Genomic DNA, 27,932 nt, shown 5'->3' on the forward strand with positions numbered 1-27,932 from the left:
TGAATTGGCAACAGGTTTTAAATAATAATAGGCCCCAATAAACAAAATGCAAACTAAAACTTTATGGGCATATCCCAAGGTCCTCAGGGCTCGCAAAAGACCTTCCTTCGGTGAACAGTACCAGGAAAAGAGGCAGACAGGTAAAGCGATGGGAAGTAAAGGGACCTGTCATTGAAAGACACCCTCTCTTACCTTCTACTATGTTACTTCACTTTATGTACTCAGGCATGTTAATCAATTACTTGTTGGTTTTCCTGTCTGATTCAGGCAACCCACTCCGAATTATTTCTAGCATAAGGAATAAGAAATGTGCCCCTGTCTCAAAACGAAAGAGAAAGACGAATGGAGAAACGCGATCAACAGATCATGTGTGGTGCCCCAACCGTTCAACCGACTAAGGAATAGGTGAAGATGAATAATAATAATGTTAATTGTAGCAGTAATACACTAATTAAGAAAGAAACGAACAGAACACAATTAGTCATTTTGAAATGTATTGTTTACAAAAAGTGTTTCCTGCCAACAAAGAAATACAGCTACTGAAAGCTATATAGTCAGCAGCTGGTAAATGAAACTTGTAGCTTGCATCATTTTCTTAAGTATTCATATATTCTATCTCACTATTCTACTATTATACACTGTCATCGTATATACATTTAACTTTTTCCTAACACAGAATCGGACCAATGAGGGGAGGTAAACCCTACGCCTAAACTCGCACTTCAAAAACTCCGCGCCGGTAGTTCGCACACAAAAAAGTCCAGTGTATAACACAAGCGCCGTGGAGAACGTCGGCCCTGCTTAATACAATCGCTTAATAAAATTTTTCCCCTGACGACACACACTTTTTTTTTCTTACGGAATCTAACGACGTAGTATCACACTAGCTCTTCTGTTGAAGATGTTTAGAAAACTACGTCACATCCTGTACAGGATAAACCTTCAAGTTACAAGGGGAAACAAAAAAAAAAGTCCCCCACTAGTAACTATGGTGCATGGCTGTCCTCCAAGCTGACCAATAGTAGCGTGCAGCCTGTCATTGTACGTGACCCACTTCTGATTTGACGTCTGCTATTTTTTTTTGTCTTCCAGTTGGAAACCCCAAAACTAAATGAACATATTAAACGAAATATAGCAAATGGGAAAAAAAAAAGATCTTGTGCTACAATTATATTTCGATAGTTGAAATTCAGTTGAATTCTAAATCCAAAGTCCTATACAGTGGCGTAGCTAGGGATTTCGGGGCTCGGGAGGCTTGGCCTCTTTAAAGGGCCCTTACATTTTGAAATCATGACATGAGTTCATGGCGTAATCTGTGATGTAAAAACACATTTCGGACACTCATTTGGGGGGGGGGGGGATTTACAAATTTGGACCCCACCCCTCCAGCCCCCATAGCTACACCACTGATCCTATATTTCACAATGGATGAAATTATCGGTTATAGACAACAATCATGCTCTTTCTCTAGATTGAAAGTTGGTACTTGGGGGTTTCTGGTTCGAATCTCGGTGAAGACTGAAATTTTTGAGACCCCGAAATCTAATGAGTACCTGATATTAATCTGGAAAAGTAAAGCGGTGAGTTGTTGTGCTGGCCAGATGACCGCCTCGTTAACCGTAGGCCATAGAAATGGATGACCTTTACACCCCCCCCCCCCCCGCCCTATAGATCGCATGGTCTGAAATGGAAACTTCACTTATTAGCAGACACATCATGTTCTCTCAAGTCTCAAAAAATCTGTAAGCCAATAATTATGTTCGGTAGCTTAAATGTCTTTTCAATTTTTGCATTTTCTGTGGTGTCTAAACTACGACACTGATCAGACTAGAAGCAGTTAGAGACAGAGAATAAGAAAAAAAAAACACATCTTTTTAAAAAAAAAAATTAGAGCGCTAATATTGTCTTAGTAGAGTAAACATTTTAAGAAAGAAAAACTGAATTCGGACTGCACATCAAATTTAAAACTTCGGAAAGCAAAAAAAAATAATTAAAGTTTGCTTCCATTTGGGACTAAGTATCGATACGGTCTGTGCCCGGTATCGTCAGCTACAAGTTTATAATTTGTTTAGTTCAGGGTGACAACAACATTCTTCTGAGGATTCATGTTTGGGTAACCGGAAGTTCAATGCTATTTTCCTCCTCTTCCATTACTATCCAGCGCTGCCATGTAAGAGCTATTAAAAGAAAGAAAGAAAGAATGAATCGTATATTGATTTTAAGCGTTGGGGAATGCAGGGCGGGGTCCACAAATCAATTTTTTTGTGATATGAAGCTAGGGCTAAATTTAGAGTCTTAATTTTGTCCAAGTATTGAGAGGTTGACTGACCAAGGCTTTCACGAGAGGGGATGAGATCGAGACAAATCGTCATATAGGGTCTGAACACTGACCTGCGACGTCGCAGCCTGTGGGCAGTTCAGACCAATAGCTCGTTACTACGTCACAGGTTTGTACAACGTGGCGACAAGCTATTGGTCTTCACTTACCACAGGTTGCGACTTCGCAGGTCAGAATTCTTAAAAAAAAAAAGTTAATTTTCCCTTTCAGACCTTGCGATCTATGGGACAGATGATGTTAATGTCATCTGTTTCTACGGCCAACGGTTAACGAGGGTGTCATGTGGCCAGCACAACGAACAACGGCCTTTACTTTCCCTAACTAAATTCAGGTACCCACCTATCTTTGGCTTACGTTTGTGCCTCCTATTGGACAAGTGCTCTTTCCTAAAACGTCCAAACAGGAAAGAAGTATGGTGGCAATTAGGCAGAAAGGATCCAGCAATTTAGGCACGTTTTCGCAAGGGAAACTTTCCAATTAAAGCCTACTTCGCTAGGAACCACGATCGTAGTTGTTGACACAGCTACATGGAAAACGAGACTAGAACACACCCTTAACCCTTAAAGTGCTGAGCTTTTTTTTACAATGATTATGCAAAAACATGGATTTACAATGATAGTGTTTAGAGGCTAAACAACCACTCGCGTCTAAAGGGTTAAGAGATGAGGGGTACTCAGAGGCGAGTTCCAAGAGGGGACTCGAAAGCGATAGAATTGGTGAATGCGGGGGGATCGCCCTGTACGGAGATAAGCGAAACCTTACAAAGCACTGCTAGATACCAGGACTTTGCTACGAAGGAGCAATTTCAATATGAAGACTCGGTGCATGTAGGATTACAAATGGGTGATCTTTCCAGCGCGGACGTTGAACAGTTCAGCAGTGCTTTTATACTGTCCACACTGGCAATCACCAGAAAGCATCGCTATTAGTAGTGCTGTCTTGCCATCTTATGTCCATGATGGCGAGCAGACACCTTTGGTGAAAGCGTTCAAGAAGTCTTAGCTGTTTACTGTCTTGCGCCTTAGGTCTCAGATCTATACGGAAGGGTTGAGAGAATCGCTTCTTGGTAAGACACTGATTGTTTGTTGGCAGACACCTTTGGTGAAAGCGTTCAAGAAGTCTTAGCTGTTTACTGTCTTGCGCCTTAGGTCTCAGATCTATACGGAAGGGTTGAGAGAATCGCTTCTTGGTAAGACACTGATTGTTTGTTGGCAGACACCTTTGGTGAAAGCGTTCAAGAAGTCTTAGCTGTTTACTGTCTTGCGCCTTAGGTCTCAGATCTATACGGAAGGGTTGAGAGAATCGCTTCTTGGTAAGACACTGATTGTTTGTTGGCAGACACCTTTGGTGAAAGCGTTCAAGAAGTCTTAGCTGTTTACTGTCTTGCGCCTTAGGTCTCAGATCTGTACGGAAGGGTTGAGAGAATCGCTTCTTGGTAAGACACTGATTGTTTGTTGGCAGACACCTTTGGTGAAAGCGTTCAAGAAGTCTTAGCTGTTTACTGTCTTGCGCCTTAGGTCTCAGATCTATACGGAAGGGTTGAGAGAATCGCTTCTTGGTAAGACACTGATTGTTTGTTGGCAGACACCTTTGGTGAAAGCGTTCAAGAAGTCTTAGCTGTTTACTGTCTTGCGCCTTAGGTCTCGGATCTATACGGAAGGGTTGAGAGAATCGCTTCTTGGTAAGACACTGATTGTTTGTTGGCAGACACCTTTGGTGAAAGCGTTCAAGAAGTCTTAGCTGTTTACTGTCTTGCGCCTTAGGTCTTGGACCTATACGGAAGGGTTGAGAGAATCGCTTCTTGGTAAGACACTGATTGTTTGTTGGCAGACACCTTTGGTGAAAGCGTTCAAGAAGTCTTAGCTGTTTACTGTCTTGCGCCTTAGGTCTCAGATCTATACGGAAGGGTTGAGAGAATCGCTTCTTGGTAAGACACTGATTGTTTGTTGGCAGACACCTTTGGTGAAAGCGTTCAAGAAGTCTTAGCTGTTTACTGTCTTGCGCCTTAGGTCTCAGATCTATACGGAAGGGTTGAGAGAATCGCTTCTTGGTAAGACACTGATTGTTTGTTGGCAGACACCTTTGGTGAAAGCGTTCAAGAAGTCTTAGCTGTTTACTGTCTTGCGCCTTAGGTCTCAGATCTATACGGAAGGGTTGAGAGAATCGCTTCTTGGTAAGACACTGATTGTTTGTTGGCAGACACCTTTGGTGAAAGCGTTCAAGAAGTCTTAGCTGTTTACTGTCTTGCGCCTTAGGTCTCAGATCTATACGGAAGGGTTGAGAGAATCGCTTCTTGGTAAGACACTGATTGTTTGTTGGCAGACACCTTTGGTGAAAGCGTTCAAGAAGTCTTAGCTGTTTACTGTCTTGCGCCTTAGGTCTCGGATCTATACGGAAGGGTTGAGAGAATCGCTTCTTGGTAAGACACTGATTGTTTGTTGGCAGACACCTTTGGTGAAAGCGTTCAAGAAGTCTTAGCTGTTTACTGTCTTGCGCCTTAGGTCTTGGACCTATACGGAAGGGTTGAGAGAATCGCTTCTTGGTAAGACACTGATTGTTTGTTGGCAGACACCTTTGGTGAAAGCGTTCAAGAAGTCTTAGCTGTTTACTGTCTTGCGCCTTAGGTCTCAGATCTATACGGAAGGGTTGAGAGAATCGCTTCTTGGTAAGACACTGATTGTTTGTTGGCAGACACCTTTGGTGAAAGCGTTCAAGAAGTCTTAGCTGTTTACTGTCTTGCGCCTTAGGTCTCAGATCTATACGGAAGGGTTGAGAGAATCGCTTCTTGGTAAGACACTGATTGTTTGTTGGCAGACACCTTTGGTGAAAGCGTTCAAGAAGTCTTAGCTGTTTACTGTCTTGCGCCTTAGGTCTCAGATCTATACGGAAGGGTTGAGAGAATCGCTTCTTGGTAAGACACTGATTGTTTGTTGGCAGACACCTTTGGTGAAAGCGTTCAAGAAGTCTTAGCTGTTTACTGTCTTGCGCCTTAGGTCTCAGATCTATACGGAAGGGTTGAGAGAATCGCTTCTTGGTAAGACACTGATTGTTTGTTGGCAGACACCTTTGGTGAAAGCGTTCAAGAAGTCTTAGCTGTTTACTGTCTTGCGCCTTAGGTCTCAGATCTATACGGAAGGGTTGAGAGAATCGCTTCTTGGTAAGACACTGATTGTTTGTTGGCAGACACCTTTGGTGAAAGCGTTCAAGAAGTCTTAGCTGTTTACTGTCTTGCGCCTTAGGTCTTGGACCTATACGGAAGGGTTGAGAGAATCACTTCTTGGTAAGACACCTTTGGTGAAAGCGTTCAAGAAGTCTTAGCTGTTTACTGTCTTGCGCCTTAGGTCTTATATCTATACGGAAGGGTTGAGAGAATCACTTCTTGGTAAGACACTGATTGTTTGTAGGCAGACAGAGTCATGCTGTCGATAGAGGATGGTAACCTGAGGCGTAGTGAGAGGGGGGAATTGGGATGATGGTTATTGCAGGAAGCTATCAGTACCATCAGGAGCTTTGCGCTACAAATCATCGCCTGATTTGTGTGGCAGGGGGAGAACAGATTTAACGAAAAGCCACCAGGAGGTAGAGAGAGAGAGAGAGAGAGAAAGAAGGAGAGAGAGAGGGGGTGGTTGAGAGCAGGCACCTTTGGGTGAAGGCATCCAGGAGGTCTTAGCTGCTTAATGCTTTGACACTTGGGTCTCGGATCTATACGGAAGGGCTGAGAGAGACACTTCTTGGTTCTCTGACAGAGCCATACTGTCAATAGAGGAAGGTAATCGCCTGGCTGAAGCTACCAGCGTATTCGACCAACTTCAAAGAGAACGATGCCTACACACACAAACAATAACAAAACAAACACACAAAGAAAAGAAACAAACAAAAACAAACAAACAAACAAAACAAATAAAGAAAAGCAAACAAACAAATAACCAACCAAACAAACCTTATACTTTTGTGATCGCTGCTATTTGATTTCTTGCAAGCGCTGTCAGTTGGAGGGGTCAGTTGGTTTATCAGGCTGTCAATTTTGTCTTGGTCCATCGCCTTGGCTACACTAGTCAATGACATTTCAGCTGAGCGAGGGAGGATTAGATTGAGACATAGCTAAGTAGTAGAATGTTAGAATGATGTTTCAATACAGTAGACCTAGATCAGTGATGCCCAAAATACGGCCCGCGGGCCAGATCCGGCCCGAGAAGTGGTTCATCCGGCCCGGTGAAACGACGGCACAAAGTGTAGAAAATCCCCTCTTCAAAAAGGTAGATAAAGTTATTTTTACCTACGTTAACCTAACTTTTTCTCTGATGGATTGGTCCCATGACCTTTAACATTGTGTTTATGAAATGAGACTAGATGTATAATCTAACAGGAAAAGGGAATGGATCTTTATTTTGTTGTGGAGCATGATAATAAGCCAATGTATTTGATATGTAAAGAAAGTATGGTTGTTTAAAAAAAACAACAAACAAATTTGGAAGCATTCTTGATTTGAGCGCGAATAAAATATTGTTAAACTACGCTTAGAGATTGAAGGATTGAACAGTTGCCAAAAAGAGAGGAGAAAATGAGTTGGTGGTTAAGCTGGATAGAATGTTGCTCACATTGTCAGTAGAGAATTGAAGCAATTGTTCCGAAGGGTAGAAAAGAAGACAAACTTCAAACATCTCACTAATTAATGTAAGTGCTAGATCCATGGGTTTCTAATAAAATAGTTTCAGTTCCGTTTCATTACGTTTTTGTATCTTTTCGGTCATGTGGCCCGCGACACGAGTGTCGAAATTAAGGGGGCCCGCAGGTCGAATTAGGATGGGCATCACTGACCTAGATAATTAATTACTTTTGTATTATGTTATAGTGTATATTTCCGACTCCTGTTATACCACTAGATTTATTTTAATTCAATCATGTTTTAAAATTGGAGAAGAACAGTTGGCATATTTACTGTTTAAAAAGACAAAGCTTTTTGTCAGAAGAACAAATGTAACCAATGTACAACCTTTGAGCACGATACAGGAGATAGTGAAATGGAATATTAAATAGCACTTGTAGTATTTGAGAGTCTAAAGGGAGAGAATGATGTTTACACGAAAGAATAGACTGAAAAGAAAACTCACTTAATTGTCTATACACTCTAGAGCAGCGGTTCTCAACCTTTTAGTCTCGGCGACCACTTTTCACATCCCCCACTCTGCCGCGACCCCACCCCCACCCTTGCACACGCACAGACAGCAATAGAAGAATAGACAAAAACATTTTTTTTTCCTATGGTCTTAGGCGACCCCTTGCAAATCGTCAATCGACCCCCAAAGGGGTCGCGACCCACAGGTTGCGAACCCCTGCTCTAGAGAGCTGATATTAAAACGACGGGGTGACTCTTGGTCGATGTATTGCTCCCGCCCTTTAAAGGATAATAATAACAGAAATGAACTCTGCTTGGGATCAAGACTGGCGGTGTTACTTTTATACCAAAGCCTTGCTAGGAAACTGTGCTTTATCCCATAGTTTCACATTACTCACGATACTTCTATATTTGTACACCAACTACCCCCCTCATTGTTCGGAACTCGTGGCACATTATCAAGATACTCGTATCAGTTTCGTCTTTTTCTACAATGTCGTCACCGGAAATCAGTTTGATCGTAACCAAATAAATTACGCTCCTTGGAGCCAGTGTCTGGCACAGTAATGCGCCACTTGCGTTGTTGTCATTTTAGCTTCCACCACGGGAAATTCGCATCTGAGCAGTATCAGACCATAAAGATTTAATCATTTCATGGCTAAAACTAGTTATCATCATAAGTAATCATTTCATGGCTTAGCATTTCATTAATTTTCCAAGTACCTAGTTATATTTATAACATTTATTCACCAACACATAAACTAGTTATATTGTAAAGAAAAGATCAATAAGTTATTTAATAATGAACGCAATTATAAATATTATACCGTACGTAAAAGAAAAATATAACAAGGAATAGAGGACTTACTTCTTATTCTGGATACTTCCGAGTTACTTGTGCTGCTGAGATATTCTTTTGGTTCAAAGTTTTTCGCACCACAAGGTTTAAGCAGTTGCAGCAGCAGCCTGCATAATTCGACACGGAACCTTTTCCCAAAGAAACAGTAGACGATGAAGTTTGTACTGTAGTTGAAGTGTTGAAACATTAAAGCGAGACTGTAGGCTGGAAACAGGAGATTGAATTGTTGAAACATTAGAACTAGACTGTAGGTTGAAAACAGGAGATTGAATAGTTGAAACATTAGAACTAGACTGTAGGTTGGGAATAGGAGATTGAATTGTTGAAACATTAGAACTAGACTGTAGGTTGGAAACAGGAGATTGAATTGTTGTTTCATTAGAACTAGACTGTAGGTTGGGAGTAGGAGATTGAATTGTTCAAACATTAGAACTAGACTGTAGGCTGGAAACAGGAGATTGAATAGTTGAAACATTAGAACTAGACTGTAGGTTGAAAACAGGAGATTGAATAGTTGAAACATTAGAACTAGACTGTAGGTTGGGAATAGGAGATTGAATTGTTGAAACATTAGAACTAGACTGTAGGTTGGGAATAGGAGATTGAATAGTTGAAACATTAGGACTGTAGGTTGGGAATAGGAGATTGAATTGTTGAAACATTAGAACTAGACTGTAGGCTGGGAATATGAGATTGAATTGTTGAAACATTAGAACTAGACTGTAGGTTGGAAATATGAGATTGAATTGTTGAAACATTAGAACTAGACTGTAGGTTGGAAACAAGAGATTGAATTGTTGAAACATTAGAACTAGACTGTAGGTTGGGAATAGGAGATTGAATAGTTAAAACATTAGAACTAGACTGTAGGTTGAAAACAGGAGATTGAATAGTTGAAACATTAGAACTAGACTGTAGGTTGGAAACAAGAGATTGAATTGTTGAAACATTAGAACTAGACTGTAGGTTGGGAATAGGAGATTGAATTGTTGAAAAATTAGAACTAGACTGTAGGTTGGGAATATGAGATTGAATGGTTGAAACATTAGAACTAGACTGTAGGTTGGAAACAGGAGATTGAATAGTTGAAACATTAGAACTAGACTGTAGGCTGGAAACAGGAGATTGAATAGTTGAAACATTAGAACTAGACTGTAGGTTGGAAACAGGAGATTGAATAGTTAAAACATTAGAACTAGACTGTAGGTTGAAAACAGGAGATTGAATAGTTGAAACATTAGAACTAGACTGTAGGTTGGAAACAAGAGATTGAATTGTTGAAACATTAGAACTAGACTGTAGGTTGGGAATAGGAGATTGAATTGTTGAAAAATTAGAACTAGACTGTAGGTTGGGAATATGAGATTGAATTGTTGAAACATTAGAACTAGACTGTAGGTTGGAAACAGGAGATTGAATAGTTGAAACATTAGAACTAGACTGTAGGCTGGAAACAGGAGATTGAATAGTTGAAACATTAGAACTAGACTGTAGGTTGGAAACAGGAGATTGAATAGTTAAAACATTAGAACTAGACTGTAGGTTGAAAACAGGAGATTGAATAGTTGAAACATTAGAACTAGACTGTAGGTTGGAAACAAGAGATTGAATAGTTAAAACATTAGAACTAGACTGTAGGTTGAAAACAGGAGATTGAATAGTTGAAACATTAGAACTAGACTGTAGGTTGGGAATAGGAGATTGAATGGTTGAAACATTAGAACTAGACTGTAGGTTGGAAACAGGAGATTGAATAGTTGAAACATTAGAACTAGACTGTAGGTTGGGAATAGGAGATTGAATTGTTGAAATATTAGAACTAGACTGTAGGCTGGAAACAGGAGATTGAATAGTTGAAACATTAGAACTAGACTGTAGGTTGGAAACAGGAGATTGAATAGTTAAAACATTAGAACTAGACTGTAGGCTGGAAACAGGAGATTGAATAGTTCAAACATTAGAACTAGACTGTAGGTTGGAAACAAGAGATTGAATAGTTAAAACATTAGAACTAGACTGTAGGTTGAAAACAGGAGATTGAATAGTTAAAACATTAGAACTAGACTGTAGGCTGGAAACAGGAGATTGAATAGTTGAAACATTAGAACTAGACTGTAGTTTGGGAATATGAGATTGAATTGTTGAAACATTAGAACTAGACTGTAGGTTGGGAATAGGAGATTGAATTGTTGAAACATTAGAACTAGACTGTAGGCTGGAAACAGGAGATTGAATTGTTGAAGCATTAGAACTAGACTGTAGGCTGTGATTAAGAGGAATTGGTTGACATAGAACACTAAATCAAACCTACATTTTTGAAGTTAAACTGAGAGACACTAAATCTCCATTGTTGTTCTTAATTTGACAGCTCTATATAGTAATTCCAGTCTGACATGTAGACATAGGTTATATGCAGAATGTCAAAAAGCTTAGATTAAAGCTCGAAAACCCTTTTTTACAAAACTCTTTTCAGCTCGTAACTTCGTGGAAACGTTAGGTGGCCGGGTGGGTAGAGCCTGGACTCGGATATCAAAAATGGACAAACGATTTTCCTTGAAATTTCAAAACTGCTGTGTATCGTTTAGAAAAAAATTACTGCTCTCTGGCCAACATAGGGAAAACTCCAGTTAGTCCGTTATAATTTTTCAACGTAAAAAAATAAAATAAATTGGCTACAGAACGTGAAAATCTTTATGTTGAATGGGCTACACCAGCGGTTCTCAAACTTTTAAGCTCGGCGACCCCTCTTTACAATCCCACACTCTGCCGCGACCCCCCCCCCCCCCGCTCAGACACACAGCAATAGAAGAATAGACAATACTATTCATTTTTTCGATGGTCTCTGGCGTAAAAGCCGACTAGCATCATTTCAAGTTTTTTTTTCTTTTGTGACCTTTCATGGTTTAAAGATGCTATTACATGTTTGGAATAATAGCTACATCAAACGTAATGACATTATTACTTATTTGCATTGGAATGTCTTTTGGTAAACGTACCGATACATACAGGCTTTTAGATTTTTGTCACACACTAGATTTGTTTTATGGGGGAAGGGGCCCACCTACATATTCGTACATTGCTACGCCACTGCATACAACCAACATATTAAATCTGGCTTGTAAAGGAAGTCTCTAATGGCCCGTACAGAAAGAAGCATAAATAGCCATTCACGTCCGCACGTCTGACTGAACGCACATACAGACACAAAACGCAACCACAATACACTGACCTAAATTCTCTCTCGACCGTCCAAGCTGAGTAGTAAGGTCAAACAAGCGTTTCCGCCCAGGGTACACGATGCAGATCGGAATCATAGTCACTAGAAACTGAAGACTGGACACAAAGGCTAAGACCGCCAGCTGCCGGACCACTGGATGGACAAATAGATGAGGTGTTATGGAGCATGAGGTGTGAGGTTCTGACGTAACCATAGGCCAGGGCCGATTTTAGGCATTAGTGATGGGCAAAAGTTAACTGAGCGTGTGTGTGAGGTTCTGACGTAACTATAGGCCAGGGCTGGTCTTAGGCAATATAGGCAGAGGCAAACTAGGCAGCTGCCTATGGCCTCCAATTAATGGGGACTTGGCACAGGACTAAAAAAAAAAATAACTTGAATCAAATTTAAAATGAGTAAAGCTTTATTGTTCCCTGTCTATTAGTCTAGCTCTAAGATTCTTTCAAATCTCAAACATAGCAGAGTCTTTTTAAAGGGAAACTCCGGTGGTTTTGACAATTTTTAATATATGTGTTTTGATGTACAGATAATGAATATATGATTCTTTTTTTATTTATTTGCAATAATAACTTAGTAATTGATGTTTTTCTGACGTAATTTTCCTGCGCATTCAAAACAGTCAGATTTTCACCGGGTTTCTATGTGACGTCACAAATGCGTTTTCTATTGACTTATTGTATATCTTCTTCTTCTTATCTTATATAATACAGACGTTACTTCAAAAAAAAAGATGATTACGTCCTACGCGTCATGCATTTAGTCATGCATATAAACCAATGACTTAAATTCTGCCAAGTCACTGGTTTTCCTGGCTAGCTCAGGCAACCCATTCCATGCTCTAATAGCACTAGGGAAGAAGGAGTGTTTGTACAAATTTGTCCTAGCATATGGGACGAGGAATGTGCCTTTATCTTTGTGTCTTTCAGAGTAGTTTATTAAATTTTGTGTTTGTATTTGAAGATTATGGTTCAGTGTTTTATGTATGATTGCTACTTTACTTTTGAGCCTTCTGTCCTGAAGGCTTTCTAAATTTAGTGATTTTACTAAAGGTGTTACTCTAGTCAAATGTGAATATTCGTTTGTTATGAATCTCACTGCTCTATTTTGTGTCTGTTCCAGTTTCTTAATGTTTTCTTGAGTTGAGGGGTCCCAAACGGAGGATGCATATTCTATATATATCATATTGTATATCAGGAGACCATACAGCAAAGTTTACATTCTCGTAAAAGAAATATATCTTGGTCTATACAGTTAGATCTAGGATCTTGTAAGCAAAGAAAAAATACGTATTAAAAGTAGATTTACATGCTTGACTAACCACGGCAGTGTGTATTTTCTCGCCTGACCACTCAACACACAACAAACACTATCGCTTGGTTGTCTTGTCTTGACCGACTACACGTAGTCTCGACTAGCCTTACACTGACCAGTTTGTTCGAATCAGTCAGACACACGATCTATTTACTTCTTGGGACAGGGAGGGGCTTAGATGAAAATGTTACTCTTTTTCTCGAGTTGATTATCCTAATGCTTTTAGATCTATCTATACATGTATATAACTGTATCATAGCTCTGGACTAGGCCGTCACTAAGCCTAACAGCTGCTGTAAGAATGAAGCGATACGATTGGTCAAATCCAGTTTCTCTTCCAGTATTGTTGAGGAAAGTGACGTTTGACATGGTTCAAACAAAATCTCATAGAACCCCGTTTTTTTTTAGATGTCAAGAATTTACTGACTAATTTATTAAATATAAATATTTCTAAGAATTTAAATAAAAAATGGCAAAATGTTTACTATTACAACTTTTTACGCATAATTTAAATATGTCAATAACTCAAATTTGAAAAACCATCGGAGTTTCCTTTTAAGTCTTCATTTTATATTTTATTTGGGGGCCATCAAAATTCACTTCGCCTAGGGCATGCAATAACCTAAGGCCGGCCCTGCATGGGTTAAGGTGGACGAAAGATTTGTCTCTGGTAGGCTTAATAGATTCTGATAAAAATACGAGGTGGTCTCTCGTATTGCAAGTTAATAAATACTGGTGTCAATGGTAAAGAAATGAGAACCAGCGTGAGGTGTGAGATAAAAAAGGTCTTCATTGTGTTTCTACGGAGGCGAGGTGGCTGAGTGGTAAAGCGCTTGGCTTCCGAACCAGCAAACCAACGAACCACCTTTACTTTCTCAACGTATCCAATTGAGTTGGGTTGTTACTTTTGCTAGTACGTAGAGAAAGGAAATTAAAATAACACTTTATTACTTTTGCTAGTATGTAGAGAAAGGAAATTAAAATAACACTTTATTACTTTTGCTAGTATGTAGAGAAAGGAAATTAAAATAACACTTTATTACTTTTGCTAGTATGTAGAGAAAGAAACTATAAAAACTTGTTACTTTTGCTAGAATGTAGAGAAAGAAACTTTAAAAGCATGTTACTTTTGCTAGTATGTAGAGAAAGAAACTTTAAAAGCATGTTACTTTTGCTAGTATGTAGAGAAAGAAACTTTAAAAGCATGTTACTTTTGCTATAAAAACTTGTTACTTTTGCTAGAATGTAGAGAAAGAAACTTTAAAAGCATGTTACTTTTGCTGGTATGTAGAGAAAGAAACTTTAAAAGCATGTTACTTTTGCTAGTATGTAGAGAAAGAAACTATAAAAACTTGTTACTTTTGCTATAAAAACTTGTTACTTTTGCTAGAATGTAGAGAAAGAAACTTTAAAAGCATGTTACTTTTGCTAGTATGTAGAGAAAGAAACTTTAAAAACTTGTTACTTTTTGCAAGTATATATATAGGAAAAAAAAGTCTTATTACTTTTGTTAGTATGTGATGAGGAGATCAGTCCGGTGTCTCTGTGTTTGTGAATGTAAAATATCCAGGAGTTCATCAGAATGAGAAGCAGAGCTGGAAGAATTCCTTGGATCAGGACTTGCGGGTAGACCCACAATGACGTGCCTGGCAGGTAACATACTGTCTCGTTGCTGACACCAACAGAAGAGAGCGAGAAAAGAAATTTAGAATTATATCAATTTTTATTCATATTAGTAACTACCAAGAAAAATTTAACAATTACTTTTTTAAAGTGTAGTTTCTTCAATCGGTGTAGACTGTTTCACAGATACAAAGACCATCGAAAATATGTGGAGTGTTTTAGTCTATTCTTCTATTGCTGTATGTGTGTGCGGGGGGCGGGTCGCGGCAGAGCTGGGGATATAAAAAGGGGTCGCCGAGCTTAAAAGGTTGAGAACCGCTGGTGTAGACGAACATGTAGTAGTCCGAAATAGATCTAGACTAACTATAATAAATGTGTACGATTACAAATAGTTTCACCAAATGTTTTTGTTTATATGCAAGATCATGCATTTATCAACACACCATCATACTATCACTTGTCTGGACCAGTTGGAAAGTGGTGCGGGGGGGGGGGGGAAGGTGTTATCTGGGTGATCGCTTTTTAAATACATTTATAAAAAAAAAAGGTGAACGATCTGAAATTTGAACTCGAGGGCTAAACCCTCATCAGCCTTAATGCACTAACCACTGTGCCAGGGAAGTGCTTATGGAAATCTAATGTTAGTTTTAATTTTTTTTTCTCTACGTGATATAAAAGGGACTAATTAAACTTATACCATTTTATCAAACAAGAACAATTTCTTTCCATTGTTTGAGATATCAAGCAAAATAATTAAGTATAGTTAATTAGCAAATTTTTTAAAATTGATTCTTGTTTTGTCGGGTAAAAGAAATAATTGTGCAAAGTTTCAGCTTGATCCGACATTGGGTGTGGGAAAAATGACTTTTTACCAGACAGAAAGAGTGAGTTGAAATAAGCTTTGTCATTCTCTGGCACTTTCAAAATCGAGAATCGGGAAAATTGTGGGGTCAAAGTATCCATCATATTATGGCAGGTCACTGATAGAAAGTAACAGTTTGGGCCTCGAAGATGGCACTTGTGACAAAGCCGGCTTAAGCAGTGAGCGGAGCCCTGGGCATCTATCATAACAGGGCCACGTATGGTTTAATTTCTGAAAGAGGGGGTAGCTGTTTCTGATTTCCATGCTGCCCCTGCAAAGGTCAATCTCAAATTAAAATTCCTAATTAAAATCAGGACTCGAACTCAAGCCGCTTTAGTTAGCTAGCCAGGCTGTCTAGGCCACTCAGCCTTACATCCCACGTAAACTTTAACCTCAAAGAATTATTTCGATCTTCGATTTTTAATTCATTATCTCTATGGAATCTAACAGGAAATGGCTTTAGTTCATGAATTTGCGTGAATATATAGGTCTGTGATTGATGCATAACAATCTATATATATAGGTCTGTGAGTTGATCAATCGCGGATAAGAATTTGTTTCCGTTTTCCGGTCTAGATATAATATATATATATATATATAGGTCTGTGATCATAACTCTGTTAAAACCACACTTCCTTAGGTACAACGGATACAAAAAGAACTTAGCTATTTATAGATTTTCAGATTTGTATTTAAAAAAAAACTCCAGTATACATTTTTTGTTATATTTTTTTAAAGCTTATATCCACTCCATCTGTCTGTTTGCCTGGTTCAAATCTTGCACGTGTTATTTCTCCCACTTCCAATTCTCGGATCAAGTTGAAACTTTACACAGTTATACATTGTCGATGAAAACACTTGAACCACTAAAAAAAATTAACCACTTAGTCAATTCATGCGGTAATTAATGTATTTTTTTAATATAGAAAAGGAAGATAAATAGTTGCGTATTGAAATGTATGGCAGCATTTGTGCAGTTCTTTTCATATTAAAAAAAAACTTTTTAGTGGTTGGCTTGTTTTAAATATTTACAATGAAATGTTTACGAAACTTTCTTAGGTTTGAGATATAATGGGGTACACCAGAGGCGTAGCTATGGCAGGTGGATGGAGGGAGGGAATTCGAAAATCTCTCCGTGTCTTCTTTTGATGGGGGCCCTCAAATGGGTGTTTTTTTTTACATTAAATATTAAATATTACCAAAAATGCAGGGGCTCCTGAAGAGGTCATGTCCCCCCCCCCCTCCGGACTCCCAAACGATGACAAATTCCTAGCCACGCCCCTGGGGTAGACTCACCTTTCAATATTCACAAACCGAATCCAAAAGATGACAAATTCCTAGCCACGCCCCTGGGGTAGACCCACCTTTCAATATTCACAAACCGACTCCCAAAAGACGACAAATTTCTAGCCACGCCCCCTTGGGGTAGACTCACCTTTCAATATTCACAAACCGAATCCAAAAGACGACAAATTCCTAGCCACGCCCATGGGGGTAGACTCACATTTCAATATTCACAAACCGAACCCAAAAGATGACAAATTCCTAGCCACGCCCCTGGGGGTAGACTCACCTTTCAATATTCACAAACCGACTCCGAAAAGACGACAAATTCCTAGCCACGCCCCTCCGGGGGTAGACTCACCTTTCATTATTCACAAACCGAATCCAAAAGATGACAAATTCCTAGCCACGCCCCTGGGGTAGACTCACCTTATAATATTCACAAACCGACTCCCAAAAGACGACAAATTCCTAGCCACGCCCCTGGGGGTAGACTCACCTTTCAATATTCACAAACCGACTCCCAAAGGACGACAAATTCCTAGCCACGCCCCTGGGGGTAGCGGTAGACTCACCTTTCAATATTCACAAACCGAATCCAAAAGACGACAACCGGAAGTTCAAACAAGATGGCGAACAGGCAGATCAGAAAAATAGAACTCCGTGGATTGTGCTTATAGTAGTGGACTTTTTTCTTCCTGTAAAGAAACGAAACAAATCAAATAGAATAAGAAAAATATTAAAAAATAAAATTTTCAAAAAAGACAATGCCTCCTTTATACAAGGTATAGAGTCATTTCTGTTCTCTCTTAATAACTAATGAATGTTAGATTAAAAAAATGCAATATATCCCCCTCACCCCCCCCCCGCCCTCCCAAGAAAGATTCCTGGTTAAGCGAATGTATAGATCAAGTACACTATATAATATTGCAATGATAGGCCTTTAAATCTAGACTTAGAAAATGATGCGTAAAAAATGTCCTGAACTTCGGTCTATTACACTCTTGAATCAATGGAAGTAATTACCCTCAAAAGCTACGGTCTGCGGGCTTTTTCAGTTCACGGACCAAAGGTTTGGAACTCACTCCCCATTGGTTTCAGACAGACAACATGCTACACCACTTTTAAGAAGAACATTAAGACCTATCTGTTTAAAACTTTTTTAGATTAACTGTCATTTCAGCTGTTGTGTCTGTGTTTGTAATGTTATTACAGCGCGGCGCCTTTGACATTTTACAACACTTAACCTAAGCGCTAATTCTAACACGATGTCAGGCTCTGGTTACGATAAAAAACAATGGTCGCTGACCTACTACGTCACGAACCAGTCTTATGGCCTGGGGTCACGGAGGTCACGTTACAGCGCCTTGAGCCTACATTTTGTTTGTTAACAGCGCTTTGTAAATAAAATTATTATTATTATTACATTCAGATGTTTTGTAAAATGTTTGACGTGTTTCGGATGTTCCTTCAGAATATCGAAGATAATTTACTTTCCAGTCCAAACCTCCCGCAGGACGACGGGGGATGGCAGCTGGTAGGGTTTTGAATTCCGGGGCCATCGGCAAGTACGAACGACAGTCCAGCGCGGATATCGCACGACCATGCAGCCACCTAGATATACTCAAACGCGGTAGTCCTTTCAAGAACGATAAAGCCCTTTCAAAACCGATCATGGATCTAGATGTAGTCCTAATTCTCTAGCCAAATTTAAATGTTTTTCTTTTTTACTAGAAAAATGATAGCGGTCTGTCCCTTTTTTTTAATATGATTTGTTAGAATATTTTCCATTCTAATGCAGATAGCCTAACCCTGTTTATTTGTGATTTAAAAAAAAACAGAACTATATATTTCGATTACAAATTTGTTATTATAGGTTATCTGCGCATGTTTTGTAAAATGTGAAAAAAAATAGTGTACTCGACAGTGGGGACTATCGTGTACTTACCTGTCCAGTATAAATGTAAGTCTCGCTCCAGTGATGACGACTAAGTGCCAGTTAGTGACCACGATTAACGTCTTGGACAACCATCGATACAACCTGGGGGGGTCAACAAGCAAAACTTCTTATTAAGTCGGAAAAGTAATTAGACACGGTCACCAACAAGCAAAACGTCCAGAAAACTCACAGACCAGCCTTCTTTTTTCGAAGTAACGCCTGTATTTCATAAGATAAGATAAGATCTATTTCTAGACACTATCAATACATTAATACTACGACAATATCAGGAATAGTTTGGACAATACAACACCTGAATCAACATCTTGACAACGCACATACCATCAAACAGACCACACATATACCGTATTTAAATATGTAGGAGGCGCGGTTGCTGAGCGGTAAAGCGATTGACTTCCGAACGGGGTCCGAGGTTCGAATCCTGGTGAAGACTGGGCTTTTTAATTTCGGGATCTTCGGTTGGGGAAAAGTAAAGGCGGTTGGTCGTTGTGCTGGCCACATGACACCCTAACCGTAGGCCACAGAATCAGATGACCTTTACATCATCTGCTCTAGGTCTAAAAGGGGAACTTTACTTTTTTTTCTACTAGATCTAGATCTAGACCTCACCTAGATCAATATTGCTTTAAAGATTTAAATATCAAATGTAACAGTATTGTAAATTCAAATTCCAATGTTGATAAACTTACATATTTATAAATTGTTGAACAATATGTAACTCACTGTTGTAAAGTTTGCATCTAATGTTAAAGAGACACTGGGGTAGGAACGTATATCTTGTATGCTATCGTACAAATTGTTTGCTCTAATTATGTATTGTCTTTTTGTAAAGCACAATTGTAAAACAAATTTCCACACGGATAATAAAGATTATTATTATTATTATTATTATTATTAATTTCTAAGTTACCACAGTCTGACTAAAACATTTATTGATCAAGAGATCTCTTAAACTGCCGTACGTATCCGCATCAAATTTCGTACACAGCTTCCTTTTACCTCCTATGTGCTCACCAAGAACGGTTTTTGACAGATTCGCAACCTGACAACCTCCATTTGTTTCAAAAAAAAAAAAAAAAAAAAGCTGTGTCAAACTGTAGTATTTTATTTATGTATTTCCCCAAAAGGCCGCAGTCTATATAGAAAGCATATTGAAAAGATCACATTAATTTCGTATTTTTAAAGCAATTTTTTTTTCTTTTTTTAATATGCCGGAGGTCATTTTCCCTTTCTTTTAGAGCGGTCTAAAAAAAGCAAAAAAAAATCCTAGCATTAATGAGATAGATCTAGGATCTTTTTTTTTTTTTCGAGAGAGAGAGAGAGAGACAAAAAAAAAGACAAAGAATGGTACTTTGTAACACTCTTAAAAAACAACTAAATCCTAACATCATTAAAAAGATACATCTAGATCAGCGGTTCTCAACCTTTTAAGTTCGGCGACCCCTTTTTACAATCCCCCATTCTGCCGAGACCCCCCCCCCTCACACACACACAGCAATAGAAGAGTAGACAATAACAATAGATTTTTTTCGATGGTCTTATGCGAACCCTGGCAAATCGTCAATCGACCCCCAAGGGGGTCGCGACCCACAGGTTGAGAACCCCTGATCTAGATCTACTTGTCGTTTTGCTGCATTTAAAAAGGGTCAATTAAACGATTACAATTAATAAAATCGCAATCTGTCTCACTGAATCATGGTTAAATGAAATTATTCCCAACACATCAGTAGACTTGGATGCCTTTTCTTTTGTACAGAACAGACAGAACAACAGATAGTGGCAAAACAAGAGGAGGAGGACTGGCCATTTATGTCAATAAACAGTACTGTTTGTGTCAACAATACTTCAATCAAAACTAAAGTGTGCACGACCGATATTGAACTACTATGTAACAATCTCAGGCTATACTACCTGCCGAGAGAGTTTACACAATTTTACGTCATACTTGAGTATAAAAAAACCCACAGCCAACACAGAGAAAGCAGCAAAACATATACCCGGTACTAAACATTGTACATATGATTGGGACAAAAAGTTCTGATGCTGTCCGACTAGTTATTGGAGATTTCAATCATCTTTCGTTAGCTCAACACTTGCCAACACATAGTCAACATGTTAATTGTCCCACAAGGCACGATAAAACCTTGGACATGTGTTATAGCAACATAGAAGTGGCCTACACATCTCGATCGTTATTTCCCCTCGGAGAGTCGGACCACACTTACACCCGTGTACAAACCGGTTTTAAAAACAACAAAACCCGAAGTACAGTCCATCCAGTCATGGTCTGACGACGCTGTTTTACAGCTACAAAGCTGTCTGGGGCAAACAGATTGGGATATGTTTGTAAACAACTGCCCAGACGGATGAACTTACCACAACTGTTAATTCGTACATCCAGTTAGGTGAAAACATGATTGTACCAAAGAAGAAAATTAAAACATTCAGTAATAATAGACCCTGGATGACCAACATAGAAGTCTATTTATAAAGCGCTGGTTATGAGTGTGTATGTGTTTTTCGTGTGTGAATGTTGTTCGTATGTGCATCTATATCGTGCATTTATATTGTTATTGTACAGGAGTTACGCTGAGGTTGTCAATTGTAGTCAAACCGAATTTCCATTTGATTGGATCAATAAAACGTATCGTATCTTATCTTATCTTATGATACTTCTTTTCATGTAGAGAGAACAAATTACCAAGACAAATGCAAGCGCTGTATGTGTCGACGGAGCATTTAAAAGCGGTTCTTCCAAATCAAGTCAAAAGTATATTTGGGAGAAATTACAATGCGCAGGTAAAAAAAAAAAAAGAGGGGGGGGGGGTCCTGAGAACGAAAAAGAGAGAGCGGGGACATGAAATGTCATTGTAACAGATACGCTAATTTACGGACAAAAATTGTATGTTAGGTTGATCGTTAAAAAAGTGGTCGGTTTATTAGAATTTAAAAGAATAGAAGAGTGTGTTTCGGCAATAAATAAACACTCTAAAGCGAGGAGCAAATCAACTGACGTAGCCTGTGTGTACTGCTAGCTAACGTATACAGCCCAAATTGTTGACACATCTGTACATGTCGATTTGTAATTTATCTACATCTAAATGTATCTAAAGCTACAAGTATATTTTACAGATCTTAATAAACGACTCAAAGGTTGACTTAGAAAGTCATGTTTTTAATGATGGGTTGATGAGATAGTACTTAGTGATACATTGTAAAGACAGACCACAGTGCCCCACAAGCAAAAAAAAAAAAACAACTGTGACCTTAAAATAGGACTATACTCCGACACTTTTTATACATTCAAGACAGGTAACGCCAGAAATTAGTAACCCGAAGATCTCCGTTAAGAATTATTAGACCTGCAAAATCTTTAGCAAAATGTTGATAGTTTTCAGAAAGCTGCCTCACATGCGAGTCACATTGTAGAGTACAATATCGCTAAAATTAATGAAACACTTTCTAATACATAAAAAGCGCCTCAGTTTAACAAACCGTATACACTCGCTTCACATCGTCAGAAACATAACATGGAAACTGGACCTTCCAACATTCAGACACATCCAATCATCACACACATTCCAAACATCACACACATCCCAAACATCACACACATTCCAAACATCACACACATTCCAAACATCACACACATTCCAAACATCACACACATTCCAAACATCACACACATTCCAAACATCACACACATTCCAAACATCAGACACTTACATGCAAATATCTCGCACAGTCCAACATAACACATCCGAACATCATACACTTACATCAAAACATAAAATACATCGAAACATCACGCACATCTAAACTCACAAATTTCCATGCAAACATCACACATCCAAACATCATACAAATACACCCGAAAATCTATCACGTCCGAAAATCCTATATTTACATACAAACACATTCAAACAACCGAAACAAACTTACATACAAACAAAGTCATTGGGAAAACTGAACTCCTTCCCGGTCTCGCCGTAGACGATGAAACGTGGCAGGTTGAAACACATTGTCATTATATTAAAGGAACATAGACTTATCAAATAGACAGAGAAGATATTGTCTTTCATAGCACGCCTGGACAGCACAGCGATACTCAGCAGGTTCCCTGAAACACACAAACAGAATGTAACATTATTGTTATGTCGGCAATACACCGATACTCAGCGGGCCCGAAAAACAAACAGAATTCAACAGGGTAGTGGCAGGAAGGGGGGTGGGGGAGAATTTGAAAATCCCCCCCCCCCGGGCCTGCACTTGAGGAGGGGGGGCCTCCAAATGAGTATTTTTTTCCATTAAATATTAAATATAACGCCAAATGCAGGGGGCTCACAAAGAGGTCAAGCCTCCAGGGGCCCCCAAATGATGGGAAATTCCTAGATACGCCACTGTTATGTTGGCAATACATCGATACTGAGCGGGTTCCCTGAAAAACACAAACAGAATTTAACATTAATGTTATGCTGGGAATACGTCGATACTCACCATGTGCCGTGAAATACAGAAACAGAACATTTCATATTTGTCACACTGACAATACTGAGATATTCAACCGATTTAATGAAATAAATAGAGATATAACAGTAATGTCGAATATGCAGGAATGGATACCCCCCCAAACGCCTGCCGTCATATCACTATAAGCAGATTCACAGGGCTTTGTGACTTGAGTCAGGACAGATAACTCGGGTGTCAGAGGCTAGACGAGTTGTTGGCCTCCTCCAGTCTTAGAACGAGATGGAAGTCAGGACATTATTGTTGTTCTAAAAAAACTAAACAATATCGCTCCACGCAGCTGATGTGTTCATAATAACGCCAATATCAGTAGCGTTGCAGGTTCTGCCAGGCTGTAGCACTGTATGTCGCAAGCAGCCTAAGGGTCACTAGTTTCTGATCTTTCCTCAGGGCTGTCCTTCCATGCCTTTCCCATGTTTGGGTGTAGCTGCGAGGCAGAGGAGTTTCGGATTCAAAGTTTTCCATTTCCTAGGAAAGTGTATCCGAGAGGCTTAGTACGTTTGAACTTGGCTTGGCTACCCTATGAAGGGCGCTCGACACCCGACTCACTCAGAGTTATGTTTACTGGGCGCCTAAAGGCAGCACGGAAAACCTTCTCCCAGATACTCCCCTCCCTCCCACTGGTCCACAAATGAGATTGGACCATAGCGCTCTGAGAATGCTGTAAGCATGAAAGTAGGGCTATTTAAAAGCTATAATTCATTTTTTATTTAGCCAACCAAGGCCAACGAGCCCCTTCAGCCAGAAGGTTACTGGTTAAGGTGCCAGTTACTCCCCTTTGCCCCTTCTCCTGTTTGCAATAATAGTTCCGCTGGGCTCAATATTTGAACCGCACGAAGGCTAGGAGTTGAACAGATTGTTAGAGGCTATTTGAGGCGCATGCCATTGGAATCTTATAAAATGCAGACGTTACTTAAAAAAAAATATAAGTTAATCAAATCTTAAATGACTTCGCCTGCCTATTAGTAAAATGCCTCACCTGGTACTCCAAAGACTAACATAACGTACGGCGCTATAATCAGGACATAGCTCATATAAAGAATGTTTTCCCGAACTTTGAACTGTGTCTCTGGTAAATCTGTCAGGTTTAGATCTATCTCACTGAAAATGTAGAGATCCATGACCTTGACCTCTGCGCACGACCTTAACCCATGGAGGGTAGCTTGGAGCGACTGTGTTCATAGAGACTCCAGGTCGTCCAGTAACAGTGGCTGGGGATGATGGGGTTAAACGTAGCACTTGAAGCGCCACGACATCTTATAGGTCAAAGGTCAAACAGATCTATAGAATTGGGGAAAAAATTCAGATTTTATATCCCTTAAACATTAAAAGATTAATAGTTAAACCTGTTACCAAATATAAAACCATTGAAAGATAATATTTCATAGTCTTCCTATCAAAGCCGCTGCTTCTATAAACAAAGAGGCTGAAGTGGTAAATGCCTGTCTCATTTCTGCTCTTATCTTATAGATTGCAGACGTTACTTTAATACAGCGGTTCTCAACCTTTTAAGCTCGGCGACCCCTTTTTACAACCCCCCCTCCCACACACACCCATACAGCAATAGAAGAATAGACAAAAAAAATCCATATTTTCAATGGTCTTAGGCGACCCCTGGCAAATCGTCAATCGACTCCCAAGGGGGTCGCGACCCACAGGTTGAGAACCCCTGCTTTAATAGATAACATAATTACACCCTACGCATTTTATGTATCTATCTAGTCATGCATGTCATCAATGATTTTAACTCTTCTAAGTTCGTATTTTTTCCTGGCTGATTCAAGCAATCCTAATGGCACTAGGGAAGAAGGAGAACTTGTACGAATCTGTTCTAGCGTATGGAATGTGAAATGTGCTTCTATCTTTATGTATGAGTAATTTATTAGGTTTTGTTTTTACAATACCTCTATTCAATTCGTAACTTCGCGGAAACTTCAAAAACATTTTAGTCTTCTGTTCTGAAGAGTCTCTAAAGTCAATGATTTTACTAATGGTGTTACTCTAATGAAACGTAACTAAGAAGTTACGACTAAGGAGTATCCATAAGGTGCGTTGGTCCGACCACATACCAGGCACAGAAATCCTAAAGCTGTCCAACATGCACAGTATCAATACGACAGTAACAAGGTCCCAACTTCGATGGGCGGGACATGTAGTCCGCAGGCCAGACAATCGCCTTCCCAAGCGACCTCTGTACGGAGTTGTGTGCAGGAAAGCGTTCCCAAGAAGGTCAATACAAGCGCTACAAAGACACTCTCAAGAGCTCCTTCAAGGAATGCGATATCGACATTCATGGCTGGGAAGCACTAGCTCTTGATCGCTTCTCATGGCGTGAAGCTGTGAGTCTCGGAGTCTCAAGATTTGAAGCAAGAAGAGTGGCCAGTGCGAAAGAGCGCCGAATCAACAGAAAGCTGAGAGATGAAGCAAGCCTATCTGAAACTGACCTAACCCACCCATGCCACGTATGCGGCCGGCCTTTTTAAAGCGAGGATTGGACTTTACAGCCATCTTCGAGTCCATAGAAAATGAGAAATGTACTCCGACCACGAAGGAGGAGCTATATATAGCCTATATATATATATATATAATCAAATGTAACTATTCAAGTCTAGTTTAGACCAACGTCTAATCTTTCGATTCAGGACCGGACACAACAGAATGCGACAACATATGTACCGGAAACTCGAAATTGGAACCAGTGAAATCTGCCCATGCGGAGTGTCACCAGAGCATGCCGACCACGTCCTCCAAAACTGCTCTCTTTACGTATAAGACACTGGCCCCAAAACACCCCAGTAGAAAGAAAACTATATGGAGAGCTCCCTGATTTGGAAAATACTGCGCAGTTGATCTCATGTATTAGTCTAGTCATCTGAACGCTCCAACATAACAATGAGAACGAAGAAGAAGAAGAATTTCTAGTTTCTTACAAATCACGCTGCTCTTTTTGTGTTTGTTCTAATTTATACATGCTTTTTTATGTTGAAGCCTCCAAAACAGAAGATGCAAATTCTGATATCGGTCTAAGTTTAAATAGCACTTTATGTTCCTATTTGATTTGTAAAAACTTTCCTTTAAAATACCCCCATGCTTTGTTTAAGAATTTAAGTCATTGGTTAACACGCATGACTAGAAGCATGACTCGTAGGACGTAATTATCTTATCTTTTAACGTCTGTATTGTATAAGATAAGGTAAATAAAAAAGGGTGCGGCTTAAATTTGGGCGCGACTTAAAGTCATACAATACGCTAGTAGTAGTAGATATGAATTAATTATTATAAACTTTAAAGTTTACTGTCTATTGTCTAGTCTCTACTTATACTACTCTAGATCTAGATCTAGCCATTTACAATCATTTACAATAATTTAAGACCATGAAGTTAAATGGAGCTAGATCTAGGTCAAGAACAAAAATAGATCTAGATCTAATAATAGATAAATATGGTACATATGCAAAAGTTGTTTAATTAATGATCGATCTATAAGCACGTAGTGTCTATGTCATTAGATATGCATACAAGTCCTTACCAAGACTTCAAGCTTAAGTAAATTTGTTTTGTTGACAACCGGATGTACATTAAAATCTACACCTACGTAATGTCCATGACATATATAATTATTACACCTTTACTAAACAAAATTACTCAGAACTTGTATAGTGTCCACAACAGTATACCATTCAATTGATGCGCTGGGTCGGAAACATCCCGCATGGAGGGACAACCGCATGCCAAAAGGGATCTTTTTTGGTGACCTTAACGGTGGACGAGCCCCTCCCCCCACATCCCGTAACCGCTATAAGGATCAACTCAATTGCATATTTCGCACTCACTGGTATGGAGGAAAGTAGCTGGCAGCAGATGGCCTCTGAAAGAGACAGTTGGAGATCTCTCAAGAAGGTTTGAATATTAACCAAGCAAATGGACAAAATGTTCCAACAATGAACTCTTTAAGTGGACAACATTGTTTAGGACCCTTTAGATTACAGGGGTTCTCAACCTGTGGATCGCGACCCCCTTGGGGGTCGATTGACGATTTGCCAGGAGTCGCCAAAGACCATCGAAAGCTGGAATGTTTTGTCTATTCTTCTATTCCTGTGTGTGTGTGTGTGTGTGCAAAAAAAAAAGGGGGGGGGGTCGCTGCTTTAGAAAGATAGAAGTCTGCAGTATTTAGACTCAAAATGTTTTTCAAAAGCGATACTTCGCGACTTTTTAAAGCCAGAACAGTCGAACTTCGCCAGACTTCAGAATATCGCACACATTTCAATAGGATTTAAATGAAATGAAATTCGTTGATTTTGATTGTCGTATGGCACGTGCGTAGAACATTGGCTTTCCATACCAATGGTGCGGAGTTCGAATTTCTGTAACGGATTTTTTATTAAATTTGTTTTTTTATAAATAATAATAATAATAAGGCTAGTCTTCGAGTCCGAAGATCAGTGAGGAATGCAGTATTTCCCGTGGCCGCGCAGCCCCATCTGTGACCTACATATTATGCCATATCCATGGCAAGCATAACCATTGTCCGCAGGCGGTCGATTTAGAATTTCTTTTCGCCGTCTGCGTTTGTAAATAATATACAAATAGCTAAAAATTGCAATAAATTGTGCTTATTTATTTTATAATTTTTTTTACTATTGACTATTTACTTTAAAAAAAAAAAACTATTTTTATTATCATCTGTCCCTTAATTAAATGGTGCCCCTAGGATGCTGTTACGGTTGGCGTAACATGATTTCGTCAGTCTTTCCTATTAGAAGCTTGAACAGAAATCAAAATCAATCAAAATTTATCTTATATAATACAGTCGTTAC

At 39.3% G+C, this 27,932-nt stretch overlaps 1 protein-coding gene across 1 annotated transcript; it reads right to left on the minus strand.

Annotated features, from left to right (window-relative positions):
* Positions 1-1,996: 1,996 nt before the first annotated feature.
* On the minus strand, positions 1,997-26,699 carry LOC106063992 (type-1 angiotensin II receptor B-like). The gene is made up of 10 exons (XM_056009313.1): positions 26,645-26,699; positions 24,095-24,396; positions 22,531-22,708; positions 18,577-18,669; positions 17,204-17,326; positions 14,365-14,531; positions 11,543-11,683; positions 8,323-8,517; positions 6,279-6,408; positions 1,997-2,177 (listed from the first exon to the last, which is right to left on the minus strand). The coding sequence occupies exons 2-10, from the start codon at positions 24,234-24,236 to the stop codon at positions 2,132-2,134; spliced, it is 1,215 nt and encodes a 404-aa protein (XP_055865288.1). The 5' UTR covers positions 24,237-24,396; positions 26,645-26,699; the 3' UTR covers positions 1,997-2,131.
* Between the last annotated feature and the right edge of the window lie 1,233 nt (positions 26,700-27,932).

This window comes from Biomphalaria glabrata, chromosome 14, assembly GCF_947242115.1.
Source record: "Biomphalaria glabrata chromosome 14, xgBioGlab47.1, whole genome shotgun sequence".
NCBI lineage: Eukaryota > Metazoa > Mollusca > Gastropoda > Planorbidae > Biomphalaria > Biomphalaria glabrata.

Excerpts from the sequence above, each read along its gene's own strand:
- LOC106063992 (XM_056009313.1), bottom strand. The coding sequence starts at position 24,236 with ATGGATCTCTACATTTTCAGTGAGATAGATCTAAACCTGACAGATTTA. Across the intron at positions 14,532-17,203 it reads CGGTTTGTGAATATTGAAAG|CAACGAGACAGTATGTTACC; the intron begins GTGAGTCTACCG and ends TGTTGGTGTCAG. Across the intron at positions 11,684-14,364 it reads CTCATCACATACTAACAAAA|TGGTCCGGCAGCTGGCGGTC; the intron begins GTAATAAGACTT and ends TTGTCCATCCAG.